Source organism: Anser brachyrhynchus, assembly GCF_964034855.1.
Source record: "Anser brachyrhynchus genome assembly, chromosome: 4".
NCBI lineage: Eukaryota > Metazoa > Chordata > Aves > Anseriformes > Anatidae > Anser > Anser brachyrhynchus.
Genome location: NC_137698.1, coordinates 63,514,944 through 63,529,834, shown reverse-complemented (window position 1 = coordinate 63,529,834; position 14,891 = coordinate 63,514,944). Strand labels below are relative to the sequence as shown.

At 44.8% G+C, this 14,891-nt stretch overlaps 1 protein-coding gene across 2 annotated transcripts in view; it reads right to left on the bottom strand.

Annotated features, from left to right (window-relative positions):
- FBXL5 (F-box and leucine rich repeat protein 5) overlaps nucleotides 1-11,195 on the bottom strand; it is a 35,623-nt gene extending 24,428 nt beyond the window's left edge. For both annotated transcript variants that reach the window (XM_080589954.1, XM_080589953.1), the window contains exon 1: nucleotides 10,967-11,195. In XM_080589954.1, coding sequence (XP_080446080.1) covers nucleotides 10,967-11,050 — 84 coding nt within the window. In that variant the 5' untranslated portion in view covers nucleotides 11,051-11,195. The remainder of the gene's footprint in view (nucleotides 1-10,966) is intronic.
- Between the last annotated feature and the right edge of the window lie 3,696 nt (nucleotides 11,196-14,891).

Here is a 14,891-nt window from a genome sequence, read left to right as displayed (position 1 = left end):
GTTTTTTGTTGGAAATGGGAAACAGATACATACTTTCATTTACTACCTGCATAGCTCAATGCTAACCATGAGCTGCGACTCCCAAAATGCCAATCACTTAAAAAACGGACTGAACGAAGGCACTGACCCGTCCTGACAGCGCAGCGTCACCTCCGGGCAGCCACAGCGGTGGCAGGGAAAGCTGGACACCCGCCAGGGGCTTACACAATTCCCTGGCAGTCATGGCATGCTCTACTTGCACACGAGCAAAGCGACTGCCATTAGGGAAACACACTGACTTAGCCTCAGCTGAGAGCAGAAATAGGGTAAAATTAAATTTTTTTCAGTATCTTTTAGACCAGCTACCGACAGGTCAGGATCGACTTCTCTTCGTTCATGATGCTGTGTCTGGATACACTCCTCACCTTCAGCCATTTGCCACTCCGACTTCGGCGATGGTGCAGCTTGCTTTCTGATCTAGCATCTCTCTTCACCAAGGACTGTCTCAAAAGTGTTCACTCAGCCCCCGTTAAGGATGCGCAACACCTGCAGTCAGTCCCAAGCACCCTCTTCCCCACTAATCTTACTCGTTCCCAAAAGCTTAGCTGTTTGACTGACATAAAAACTGAGACGAGACTGATGAAGTGTGCAGCAGGAGGGTTAGAGAGAAATGTATTTTGCTGGTGGGTACAGGAAAAAAAAAACCCACAGATTTGGTTCTGATACAGAATAGTATTTTCTCTTACTCCTGACTCAAACGTTTTCAACACAAATACTTCTGTTGTACCTATTTACCGTCATCAGCAAACTTGGAACAAGCGAGGAATCCAATTGTGCATTCAATTTAAGAGTTCCTATCGTAAGTGCCTTGTTAGAGAAGCCACTGGAACGTGAAATACCCGCATACTCTGCTCCTCTCTGCTACTGGGGCTTCCAGCAGATAGCCAAGAGATTAAGAACTATGGAGAGGATGTCAAAAGCTTAATGACCGTACTTGAATCAGCAACTGGTACATTAAAAAGGTCAGCTGAAGCTGAAGAAAGCTGGCTTTTCAGAGGCCAGGTAGCCTAGCAACAAAGTCACTCGGTCAGATCTGCAATTTCATTACCAGGCCTGATGAAGTCTTAGGACGAGCACCAAGAGCGTTAGCAGAGGGCAGCTGCTCCTCCCCAAGGCCCGCTTTTCGCCAGCTCTAGGCAAGGGAAAACTAGCACAGAAGTTGTGCAGTGCAAGAAGGAAACTGCCTCCCCAGGCTCAGGTAGACAATCCTAAGAGTGGCAGGGTGGAGGACATGGACTGTATTATATTTGCCGACTGGTTAAAGATACGAAGCACAGTACGTGTGAGATCCCTGAGCTGACTTGCACCACTAAACTGATTAGCACTGCTGCAGGTATTAGGGGTATCTGGGAGCTTGCTGTCCTTCTGAAGACACCACGTTTAAACAAGTCCACGTTTGCAAGTCTTAGACTGAGCCAACAGCACGTCTGGTAAGGGGTTTGCAATACAAGCTAGCTCAGGAGCAGCATCACAAACACCAAAGAGAAATTCCCTGTGCCTCCTGAGGCCTTGTCCTGGAGCCCCAGGAGACAGCCACCAGCCGGAGCACCGGGCCAAGGTGCAGTGCCAGTTACTGCCACCTCTGGTACAGCTCAGGGACCTCTGATCTAAGTGCACAAGCGGCCAGCAGCTGTAAAAACTGAATGCAAACTTGATTTTTAATTTCAAGCTCCTAAAAAGAGATCTGTCAAGTTATCACCTCTGTTTCATGAATACTGTGGAAAATGCATCAGTAATTCAAGGGCAGCTGCAGTGCCAGCAGTGAGGGGAAGCAGGAGGTTGCAAAACAGCCCAAATCTGTTCCAAATCACAGCACAGCAAGGAGACAGACACACTAACGTAAGAGCGCTGTTCTCCTCTAAAGCTCTTTGTACCTAAATTGTCAACTTACACCTTTACAATATAAGATACTTAAAATGATGACAAATAAAAAAAAATCAGAAACGCAGGCTTTCCAGCGATGCTAAAAAAGATGTGTATTAAGATTATGACAAAGTAGAACGTAAAGTTTTCTGCCATCGACTCAAGACCAGGCAACTCCATCCTCCCTTTGCAGGAAAAGACAGTAATGTTGAATTACGCAATCACTTAAATGGACCTAATTTTTTAAACCTCGAATTACTCAAAGAATCGCTACACATGGTAGAGATCCTTGTACCTCAGGCACCCATTTTAGGTGAGGGCCCGACTCCCTGTCCCACAGAGCCACTAACATACTCAGGACAAACGTACAGAGACACAGCAAACAAACACCCTCCCTTACTGTAAGCTGTCATCTCGTGTGAATAAATAAGCCACTCCAATAAAACCACTCCAATTGCACAGTAACATTGAACAAAACACCATATTTAGTTTCCTCCTGCAAGCATTCTACATATTTACCAATAAAGATCACAAAGATGTCTTCCTATAAGAAGGAAATTCACATTTCTGGCAAGTGAGTTTACTGTGAGTTAGCTCAAACAGTTATTTCCTAGTGTCTGTGCCAAAAATATGTTGAATAAGCAGAGGTTTGCTTCTTCCTTAAAAATATCCAAGCACACAATCAACAGGTAAGGAGGAAAGCAGCAAACAGGAACAAGTAAGAAGTATGCTGCTCTTACCAGACTAGCACCACAATAAGCAAAGCCTATATTCTGTGCAAACTTTTCAGGTTATGAGTATCTTGCTATATTCCCAACTACAGGCTGGAAAATAAAAAACCTGAAGAAAGAACAGGAAAGGGCAAATTGCCTTTCCACTCTGCCCAAAGGTTTTACACCTTTAAGGTAGAATTACTAAGAATAAAGCAAAAAGTTCACCAAACACTATTTCATACAAAGGCTTTCCCCATCAGTACCCAGAACTCCTCAACAACCTTTAACCCTAAGAATTCAGTCAGGAACAACAACAAGAAAATAACTTAAAGTTTTTTTTGTTTGTTTGTTTTTGTTTGTTTTTTTTTTTTTCCTTTCTCATGCATCACCACAAGTAACATTTTCGATAGCTCATTACCGTATATTTTTATTTCCATGTATAATCACTGTGCTTAAGACTTATACAAGCAGCTGATTGGCACTGGAGTTGAAATACCGAAATTGTAAATATTCCTGATGATCAAAGCAGACCACATTTCTACCACTCGTTAAATCAGATTTAAAAACTCACTAAACATACTAAAATATTTTTCATTGTTCAGCAGGCAGACCACTGATTTAAAAGCTGACATTTTTAAAACAGAAAAGTACTGGGGGGACCGGAGAGGAAAGCAACACAGCATTACCAGTCAGCCACAAGTTTTCACTCACGCATTTTTAGGTATTACCATTTCACATAGGCAATAGCACTAAAACTGAGAGGACAGAAACTTGGACTCTGCGGAGACATTATCTCTGTTTTATGAGGAAGAAAATGAAGGGTCAAAGACCAGAACAAGGTGTGCCTGTATCAATACCAAGAGCACGTGCTTTCAGGTTATACTTCATCCACCGTAAATTACGGAGTGAGATGGAGAAAGAAACACCCAGAAGCAGCAGCCATGCCCCTGCTTCCAGCTGCACCTTCCTTCCTACCCTTTCCCTGGAATGTGCTCCAGCAATTACGCAGCTGCAGGACGAACCAGATCACTTTACCGATGCACGAAGAAGCGCATGGTGCCTCTGCAGCAGGTTCCTCTCTCACCTGGTCGGGGCACTAGGCTGAGCGACAGCCTGCAGTGACATCCAGGTACATCAACGTCTGTCTGAGACCACAAGGAGTTCAGCTACTTCACAATCCAGCTTTTCAGATGTATAAAGCCTTAAATCAGAAGACTCATACAGGTTTTGTTGTTGTTTTTTAAACTCTGGGTGCTTTCTCAGCTGTGGGTCTACCCAAATTAAGAGTAATTAGTAAGGCAGGACAGGACCTGCCCAGCCCATGGAGGGACTCATGAAGAAATTTAAAACTTTCAAAAGCTCCTAACTTGTTTTCTGGGTAATCCTGTCCTCTATACAATCTCATCAATAGTTTTGTGGCTGAAACAAAACAAAATCTTGAAATAGCGTTTGGGGGACCCACTGCATTGACACAAAGATTAAGGGTATTTTTAAGGGTAATTTTCCCCTCCAAGAGCACCAGCAACGGTGCAGGTAAAGTCTCGTACTCTGTATTTTGAAAGACTGTGGTCAAGCTGATAAATGCCAAGCATGACAGAATAGTGGACCTAAAAAATAAACTGAAATATTTTCATTTTTATTGAGGTCTTCCATCTCTCTCTCATGCTACAAACGCAATCAATTTCTGCCACTGAATACCTATAAGAAAGTTTTGGGCTCATGAAGGACTTTTCACAAAGACCTCAGTAACTGCGCAGCACTGCACCAGAATTTTCAATGAGGCAGCTGCTACGAGTGTCAGACCTCCTCAGGGACTCAAGCAGAGCACACGGCCAGGAAAGCAGAGCTAAGATCGTCCGAGCCTTCTCCACCACGCGGTTTCCGCAAGAAGAACTCTACCAGGCATGAAGAGATCCAGGTGTTCATCATGGTTGCAGAGATGAACCCAAAGAAACACCAAAGAAAAGTCTAGTGAAGATATGAAACACATGGGCCTCATATGAAAGTAGAATGAACACTTGCAGTGATGTTATTCAGTTGTGTAGCAGCATTTCTCATGCACTTTTAATATTCCTTACAAGATTTTTCTTTTTTTGTATTCTCTCACCGGTAGATTCCTCCTAAGCCATGGTCTTTTGTCCGTCTGTCTGGAAGCACCTGAAGTCCCAAGGGTGAAACAAAGCTAGCCTCACGGCTCCCCCCTCCATGCCCTCGCTGCAGTAACTCAAACCACAGGCACAGCAAAAATACCTTTGCTTCTCTGCACCAGCCTCACTGCAATTCCCTAACACAATCGAACATTGGCACTGAAAAAAAAAATTCACTTTAGGCATGCACTGCAAAAACAAGGAGAGCCACCACTCTCTGAAGAATTACAGCTTACATTATATTTAATCAACTATTTCAGAAATTATAAAGCATACCCTCAGGTAAGTGCATGCCACCTGTATGAACGCCAGTACATGCTAATTACATTTCCTAGCTTTTTTAAGGCATCAGTTTGGGGTTTTCTGCGTTTTTTTTTTTTTTTTGGTTAGGTGTTTTTTTGTTTTGTTGGTTGTTTTTTTTTTTGATGCCACAGAATAGAAAAGGAATAAATTGTTGTTGCTTAAAACAGAGAAGGGCAGAGGTGAGTTGTTACTGCTCTCCACAGCAGGCTGGAACAAAGGACAAAAGATCAGAGCTACACACGAAGGGTGAACAGAAAACTTTCTTTTACAATTTGAGGGCAAAAATAGGTGCTGAGCAATTACCCAGGGAAAAAACCTGCTGCTGTGTCTGGCATAAGAAAACATCTGGGGATAGCTTATGATAGCGAAAGAGAGAGATAAAGGGGAGAAGCATCCAAGAAGTAAGAAAAAAAACTTTTCACTAGAGGAATAATAGAGATAGAAGAGCTTGATGAAGCAGCAGGATCTAAAATAGGAGTAAAATTATGCAGGTCTGAAAAGACTCAAACTCCAAACACAGATGTCCCTCATTTAAATCTCCTTTGGCACTTTACTTAAAATGCATTTGCTTTAAAAGCAGTTACTTAAAACATATTGTCATTTTCAGATTCATCTTCAAAATGTTCTTCTGCATGAAGAATTAGAACGAGGCTGTTATTTCCCAGTAGGCACAGCAAGAAGTTACCGAACTATTCAGCATCTAACAGACAAGATGGAAAGAGGGCTGGGGGAGTCTGATAAAATAGTTCAAGGCACGGACAGCAAATTTTTCACACAACTCTGGACACCAACATGGAGGCTTAATTCCCTTCCACCTGCCTGCAAGGCCCAGCTAGCTGACCATTTGCAACCTATTAACCCTGACCATCCTAATTAGCCATTTACTTATTCTAAATCTAGGTAAGAATGAAAGCAGGTTCCCAATGCATCACAATGTTAATTGGTAATAACTAAATATTACGAATATCTAAATCAACACACACTAATTGCCATTCATTTCTCACCGCTTCTTCAATGTACCCAAATCCCTTTTCAGGGTTTCAGAAAAAAACGAAAGCTTTACTAATTATTTTATTATTTTATTAGAAACAGACTTATCTTCATGGAACAGTCATTCTGTTCTTAGGGATATCGGGCAGAAAATACTTCTGGCTTTGAAACGGAAAGTCAAAATGGTAATTGTTTAATGTTTCAGTCCCCTGCTGCCATAAAAAGCGCAGTCTTGTGTGGTCACCTAATTCCCTGATCAATGCTTTACAACATCAATTCAACTTAATCCAGGAGTGTTTTTCTCTCCCCAAATGGTTGATCTGTAATATTCTTACTGTAAGAACATCACAAATCTAACATTTAAAAACTGTTTGTTCCCTTCAGCAGAGCCCCAAACTTGCAAAGTAGAGAAATGACTGAAGCACAGCAGAAAGCTACTGAAACAGACATAAAGGTGAAAGAAACTTGAGTTATCAAAAGGGACAATTATTAGGAAATGGAGAGAGGAATTTTTAGCTATGTGGACATTTAGAAAAGAATCCTACAAAACCAACCAAGAACGTAACACCGCTGGTAACAGAATAGGATTTACAATATAAATAAGGAGGACTCATTCACAAGTAACAGAGGACACACCAAAAAAAGAAAACAGCAAAAACGTCAATATAGACAGATTAAAAAAAAAAATATATACTATCTATACACTTAAATATACGATTTAACAGGAAAGGCAGAAAGATGACAACACAAAAATTGTCATCTCAGCTTTAGTCTTCATAAGGAAGTTAAAAGTTAGTTGCTGTAAATATAAATATTGTCTTAAGAAACGGTCAGAAACGTAGGCTAGAAAACAAAAAGACTAGTTAAATCTTTATGCAAGTTCAATGTATTCCAGTCAGCAGAACACGACAAAATTGACCCAAATTTTCCTGAAGAACTAGCCAAAGTAATTACTGAACCATTAGAAGTAACGGCTGAGATTTTCTGCAGAAAGGGGAGATCACAGAAGACCGAAGTCAGGCAAGCCTAGGAAAAACCCTAGACGTGTTTGCTCCAACACCCAACGGTTGCACAACGCAGCGGAGCCGCTGGAGCAGATGTTTACTCCTGCAAGGGCTAGCCCTGTTCCCTCCTCCCACACCGCCAACCTGGCTCTGGAGCTCGTCTGACCTCTTAGCGAGCCAGTTTCACCGAACTGCCTTTCGCTTGGGTGAACTCGCTGCTCATCAAGGGGCCAGACAAGCAGTAATTAACCCTTCCCGAAGCAGCTAGCTGTCACATCCATTTGCTCACCGTATTGAATCTCGCGCTAATTTTGTGAGGCAGTGAGAAAGATTTCAGAGCAAGTTACCCATCAGCGACACAGCATTACAGCATTCAGGCCATGACTACGCTTCCTTTTGCTAATACAGCCTGAGTTTGCTGGGCAATTTCTCAGGTTCATCTCAGGAAAGCCTGAACATAACCCTCTGCTTAGAAAACACATTCTTCAGCTGCAAAACCACCACGAGACAACAGTTTGGAATCCCATCCAGCGATACCAGGTGTCTCTTCTGGGGTAGGCTCAGCCAAAATTGTATTCCAGGTGTGCATCTAGACCAGTCGCTATTTCAGTAGCCCAGAACTTGAAGTAACAACCAGATTCTTGTTCAAAAAGGAATCTCATTTCCTTTTGGTATGATAACCAATCTTCTTAGGAGGAAGATGATACGTTACGCGTTACAGGCCATGATTTCTCTATTTTTCTCATCTTGTTTTGCTTTACAGTGTTTCAGCAAACTAACACAGCGTACAGGAAACCACACGGCAGCTCAAGCACCTGGCAGCAGAGCTCTGAAAACAGCTACCGATGTTTACAGCTAAAGCAGAATGGGATTTTTAACACATAATCGGCAGCGATCTCTGCTGCCTCGTGACAGACAAGATACTTTTGGCCACAGCATGGAAAGGTGGAAAGCTACTAAAAACACGATCTGCAAGCGGTGCATCCCCAAGGTCATCATGCAGCCACAGAAATGGTCTCTGCTGGACACCACCACGCTGATGGGGATAACTACAAACTGCCATGGATCTGAGAGTCCTCAGATAGGCACAGGGAAGCCCAAAGCGAGTATGTGGCTATTAAAAAAGACTGCAGAGCACCATATCCAACGTGCATCAGCTCTCCTCAACACCAGCAGCGACTCGTTTTGCACAACAGATTTCAGGCAAAAGTAGACGTAATTAGGCTGAGGTTTCCCAGTAGCTCAAGCCAATCTAGCTGCTGGCTGCCACGGTCCCACCCTCTGCCTTGCGTTGGCTTCAGTGCTCATCTGACAAGCTCTTACTGGCAACACAACATCAGCAGAAAAATTACCCCGCTTAAAAAAAAAAAAAGAAAAAATGTTTTCTGCCAGCTTAGAGCCTTTGTGAGTCACTAAGCGCCGACGGGAGCAAGGGAGGCACAGCCTCAGCAGCAGCCAGATAGCTTGCAGTGTCACGGGGAGCAGCGAGGAGAGCTGACAAAAGCAACAAGTACACTGAGGTGCAGCCGGCGTGAGCCCCGCGTATGGTTGGGTGCCTCGGTTTGCTTAGTCCAGAAAGCAGGTAACTCAGACGGGGGACGTGGCTACGATTTGTAAATACCTTCCTGACAACGAAGAGCAGTTGACTAGAGATAGGCAAACACTACCAGCTCTATTTGTAGCAAAGATGATGTCAGGCGTTATGAAAACCATTTTCGCTGTAGGGACTGTTACCCTAGCGCTCCTCTCCCTGTAGGGGCGTACTTCCCCGAGGACTTACCAGACCATGTGACAGACGCGAGAGCTTTGTGGGTTTCCTTACAAAACAGAATTTTGGTTATTCTTACTACGCAAGTCCCGGGCGCTGTGTTCAATGCAGCTGAAATGCTATTTAAGAATGCAGCAAAAGCAGGAAGAAATCATTGCTAGCAACAGTTAAGAGACAAGGATAACTTTTAGAGACACATCAAACTTCTAACATGTCTGATTCCCTGTCCTGCCTCACACCAAGTTCTGGAAGAACAAAATAAGCTACAGCTCTCAGTCCTCACCTAGTATTTAAGTACCTGCTTACTCCAGCCGTCAATAACCTTACAGCTGATGACCTGAAAAGCACAGAAGCACCCATCTCACCCTCACTAACATTTGGGGGCATTTACTACACTGAGGAACTAACCTGACAGCAACTATGTAACACCACACAGGGCACATGAGGAAGGGTAGGTAATATATAATTCACAAAATTAAAGACCACTCAAGGGCAAACTAAATGTACGCAGTGCATGGCTTTACAGATTGTAATTGACATGTAAGCAGAACTAATGTCTCATCTAATTACATCATCTCAATCACACGAGGGAAGTCAAACAGATCACAGATTTTTTTCTGATGCAAAGCTAGTGTTACCCAAATACATGGGTCACAGGCACAGCCTTCAAGCTCTGAAACGGGGTTAAAGGATGCAAGATCGAACACTTCAAAAATATACATAGACACATAAATCCCCACGGCTACACTTCTTCAAAAGAAGAAGGAAACAAGCAGACTCCTGTGCATTAAAAAAAAATATTAGGAAGATGAGAGATTATGTTCATTGCAGGCTGGGTAGTTTTAATCAAATTTGCCAATATTTAAGAAAGCAAAAATTCCTGCCCAGGTAGTTTTACTTTCAGCAAGTCACAGTAAATTTGATCAAAACTTTGTGGGAGGTTCAAAGTAACAGCCATGCCTCTCTAGGGATCAGAAATCCAGGAGTATCAGCGAATGACTACAGTCTCTGGTGCTTCAAGCAAACCCTGTTCAGCAACTGCGAACGCCATGCTCAATACTGCAGCAGGGGGCAAGGGGAGAGAAGTCCCATGTGGTCGCTTCGTGTGAAGTCCCCTCTGTTAAGATATCACAAACTTCTGTGCAGCCACAGATTAAAACCAACAAAACAACCCTGACCACAAACACTCAGAGTTAGCGACCGGAACAGGCCCGCAGCGGGGCCTGCCGAGCCCCGGGGCAGGACAGGGGGGCACGGGGAAGGGAAAGGAGGACTCCCCTGTCCTGCCTGCAGCTGGAAGCTGCTGCACTGCCCCTCCTCTAACTCCTGCCTCCTTTTTAAGCGCCTGCTAGCCCACCTGAGTGTGCAAACAGCCACTTACGCTCACAGATGGGAGGCACTACTTCTTTTCTCGGGGTGCTGGCTCTGAAGTATTTGCCTGGAGCCCTTCATAGAATTGTTAGGGTTGGAAAAGACCTTCTAGATCACCTGGTGCAACCATCCCCCTACCACCAACGTCACCCACTAAACCATGTCCCTAAGCACCACATCCAACCTTTCCTTGAACACCCCCAGGGACGGTGACTCCACCACCTCCCCGGGCAACCCGTCCCAGTGCCTGACTGCTCTTTCTGAGAAGAAATGTCTCCTCATTTCCAACCTGAGCCTCCCCTGGCGCAACTTGAGGCCGTTCCCTCTGGTCCTATCACCGGGTACCTGAGAGAAGGGCCGACCCCCAGCTCCCCACACCTTCCCTTCAGGTAGCTGCAGGGCGCAGTAAGGTCCCCCCTCAGCCTCCTCCTCCCCAGACCGAACACCCCCAGCTCCTCACAGCAGCCAGCTTCGCCCTACAGGAACCCCCCAGCCTGCGCTACTGAGCACGAAGCGCATAAAAAGCGACAAATCCGGGGTAAAACTCTTTCCACCCCAAACCTCCACCAACACCCCCCGGCCCTCCCCGGGGCACCCGGAGCCGCCGAGGGCGCGCACGCCCCCCCCGTGACGGGGCGGGGAGGGGAGGGGAGGGGGGTCCCGGGGCCGGGGGCGCTGAGGGGAGGGGGCGCGCTGACAGCTGCGCACTCTCCAAAACCCCTCCGGGGAGCGGGGCAGAGGCCGGCCCCGCCCGCCCGCCGCCGTTACCTTGTCGCAGTAGAGCCCGACGAGCTGCTTCATCCGCCAGTGCGGCGCCGAGAAGACGTCCACCTCCTCGGGGAAGGGAGCCATGTTCTCCCCATAGAGCCCCGCCGGCACCGGCGGCGCTAACGGCGGCGGCGGCGACACCCCCCGCAACGCGCATGCGTGGGGAGGGGGGGGGGGGAAGGCGGGAGCGGCCCGGTGCCACGTGACCGCCGCCACCGCCCCGCCGCCGCCGCCGCTGCTCGGGGTGGGCGGCGCGCGTGCGCAGTGGTGGTGGCGCGGTGGTGTGAGGCGGGGAGCACAGCCAGGCCCCAGAAGGGGGGGGGGGAACTGAGGAGGGGGTCCCCAGCAGGGCTGTCCCTCACCCTCAGGGTGTCTGTGCTGGAGGCACTTCGCCTTCTGAACATTGTGTTAAGCTGGGGAGCAGTAGAAATTTCACTCTGTTGACATGCGATGAATAAAAATGCCCCCCCTCTCTTCCCCCCCAAAATGGAGTGGGTGACCATATGTCCATATGTGAGGAAAGGGAGGAGTGTCTGCAAAGGAACCGGGGTTTGGGGGGTAGGTGGACGTGTCCCCCACCGGGCTGCTGTGGGGATCTTCTCCCAGCCCCTGGCAGCAGTGGTGGCGGCTCCCAGCCCTCCATGCTGTCCTTGCTTCTCCTTGCTTCGTGTCTGAGACAAAAGGAGCAGGAACGCCGCCCTTGGGTGCTCACCCACTCCTATCGAAACAAAAGAAGCAGGAATGCTCAGCAGAATTGAGATTACAAATTAATCTGGCAGAAGGCGTTCGTAACTGCCGAACGACCTGCCAGTACGTAACCAACGTCCCCAAATTGCATTTTCAACCGTACAGTGCATGCAGCACAACTTCCTGGCTGAAAACTCCTCCATGCAAAGTCAGTGGCGTATGTTTGATAGACTAAAAGCTGGCCAGGTTAAAAATCTAAGCAACTACTTGTAAACAAATTGAAATACTTTGAGCAAAGGCACACATACGTCTTAGCCCAGTACTCCTCACTGTACTAATGCTCGGGAATAAAATGTGAAATCCTTGGTAAAATTAATAGATAATGAGGAGAGATCACGTGTTGAGGATTATCTAGATCACACAGCACACATAATCCTTTTATCTCTTTATCTACGGAAATGATGCTTAAGCAATTGCAGCACTGGGTGTTTCCTTTTCCATTCATCCTTTCCGCTTCCAAGAACTTTTGAGCATGTTGACCTACTTAGTCATATTTGACAAAGGTGCACAAATCTTGGAAGATTAAATTTGTGCAACTCTGGGGAAAAAAAAAAATAGCAGTTACACAAGAGAAAGAAAGCAAGGCAAAACAGAGGTATTGTACAGCTGGCCAGCCAGCAGATGGTTGCATTTCCTTCTCGGCTAGTAAACACAACCCTGGTTTTGGAGGCAGTGCATGTGTTTCTTGCAAAGGGTGTCACAGCACACGAGGAAGCGGGGAGACTTGGGTTACTGCTGTAGGTAGAATTTATGAACCAAAGATGCAAACCCTCAAGAAACAGAGGCTGGTGAACTCTGTTGCTTAGAGGAGCTTGCAATATGGGCAGTTTCAAGGTCATATTTCAAAGCCTAAAACAGGAAATCACACAGAATTGGGGTTATTCTGCCAGGAGTTAATGCCTGAGTAATAGTAGGGGATTAACGCTCCCCCGTTTGCCTCCCTTCCGCTGGAAGCTACCACTCCCATGTGGCAGAAATAACAAGAGAGAACGTGTCTATTCCTCATCTTCCAGGGATTCAGAGCATAAATATTTGCTGAATTTCATGGTAGTTTGAGTTAATATTTGGTTTGTGAACTAGACTATCTCCAAGGCAGATGTGCTGTAAATTTTGCTGACTCCGGTTCATGGGCAGACTTCTCTTCTAGGAGAGAGGGACAGAGAGCAGGGGACAGTGATCTGCATCCAGTGTGATCTGCCAGAGCGTGGGAGGCAAGATTAAAAATTTGTATTTTTCATGGACTACCTTAAGGGGAGACTTGGTCATTTTCTACAAGACTTTACATGGAGAGAAGATTTCTGAGGTTAGATTCTTCATTAACATAACAGAAAAAGACATCATGAGATCCAGTGACTGGAAGCTAAAGGTAAACAAGTTCAGGCCAGAGCTAAGGTATGACTCTTAAGGCTATCTAACTGTGGGAAAAATTTCCCTGGAGGTGTGTTAGATCAGCCATCACATGAAGTATTTAAATCAAAGCTAACAAATTAGAAATGGCTGTGCTGAGTCACATCAGAAGTCCATCTGGCTCGATGTTGTATTTCTCCAAGTGGCCAGTGAAGAAAGGAAGCTTGACAGGGATGAGGTGGGGATCCCAGCAATTACTGAACCCGCTTCCATTCCCTCCGGCACGTTATGACAGTTCATGTCCTTTTTGCAGAACACCACCGAGCAGCCCCTACATTTTCTTTGGGAAGTTGTTGAGCCCTAACCTGGTGTGTCCTTGCAGAAGAGCCATTCTAAAACTCTGTATCTATCTTTTCAAGTTAACCTGTGTGTTTCTAAACAGAAATTTTAGTCTTGATGAAAAATTAGTGAAAATTTCTACTTGTTTCTATGTAGAAGTTCCCATCAGTGATGCCTCTGGTATCTCTTCTGAAATTATTGGGCAAAACTTGTCTGCAGTGAAGTCAATGGTAAAAAACAAAAAAAAAAAAAAAAAAAAAAACTTTCCTTGACTTCCATGGATGGTTGTTCTCTCTAATCCTGAATCCAAAACAGTAGACTTTAAACCATGTGACTAGCATGCCCCATCAGTATGGCCATGTTTCAGAGAGGTTATGAAGGGAAATAGGGAGGAAAAGCACTGAAGCAGTAACCGGAGTAAAGTACAGCATTTGGTGTGTCTCCACCATACCAAGCCCAACATTGCACATCTATTTCTGGGCACGTCTTGCTTTCCTAAAGAACCTGCTGCAGATAACAAGTGAACTTGTTATCTTTCTATCACATTTGCAGGAGAAATCCATCATCAGCAATTTACTCAACGATTAGAAAGATTTTGCCTTCAGCAATATGCGTTAAGTGAGAACTGGTGCATCAACATATAACTAGCATATATCTATAGCACTATATAAATAAATACAGAAATAATAAAGGTGTGTGTATTCACTGAGGCATGGAGACTGCTCAACAGAAAAAGAACGGGGATGTTTTTCAGAAACGTGAGTCTGTACAAAAAATACTCTCAAGTTAAAAAAAATTAATAATTGTTCTAAAGAGAGGGAAAAGTATTTGGCTGTATTTACAGCAGTGTATACCACAGGATATTTACAATGAAAAGTGCTTTCATTTATACCACTTGATGTTCTAACACAGTACTTGTGCAAGAAGAAATGGGAGGCAGAATAAAAGTAAACGGAAGTTGAAGATATTTCTTCAGGGCACAGGAAGTGTCTTAATCCTTCCTGGCTGTCATATTTGTTCCTGCAAGACATTTTTGTTCACAAGGAAGCCTCGAAAACAACTATTATCACATTAAAAAAATTGCTGTAAGTACCCTGGGCAGAAGGAGAAAAAGAGCTGACTAATGTTACCCATATGTGTGACACAAGTTAACATTGGAATTTGGGTTCTTACGAGATCAGCATCTATGTATTTCAATTTCTTTGTTCTTGATATGTATTTCAACATTTATTTTCCGCCTTTACGGAAATCCATGCAAAAAGTGTAGACCTTTCTTAGAAATAAATGAAATTGCAAGCACTTGTGGTGTTTTAGGAAGCTGAAGCATGGCAATAAAGCAAACCTAAGGCACTGTAAATACTTAATTTGTAAATACTAAATGTGATAAATGTATCCTGAATACTGAAATATAATTTAATTCTCCCCAGTTACCACCAGGTGGCAACATCATAACCTTAAAAGTTGTTTTTTTTCTGAAGTAGAGAACATTTAG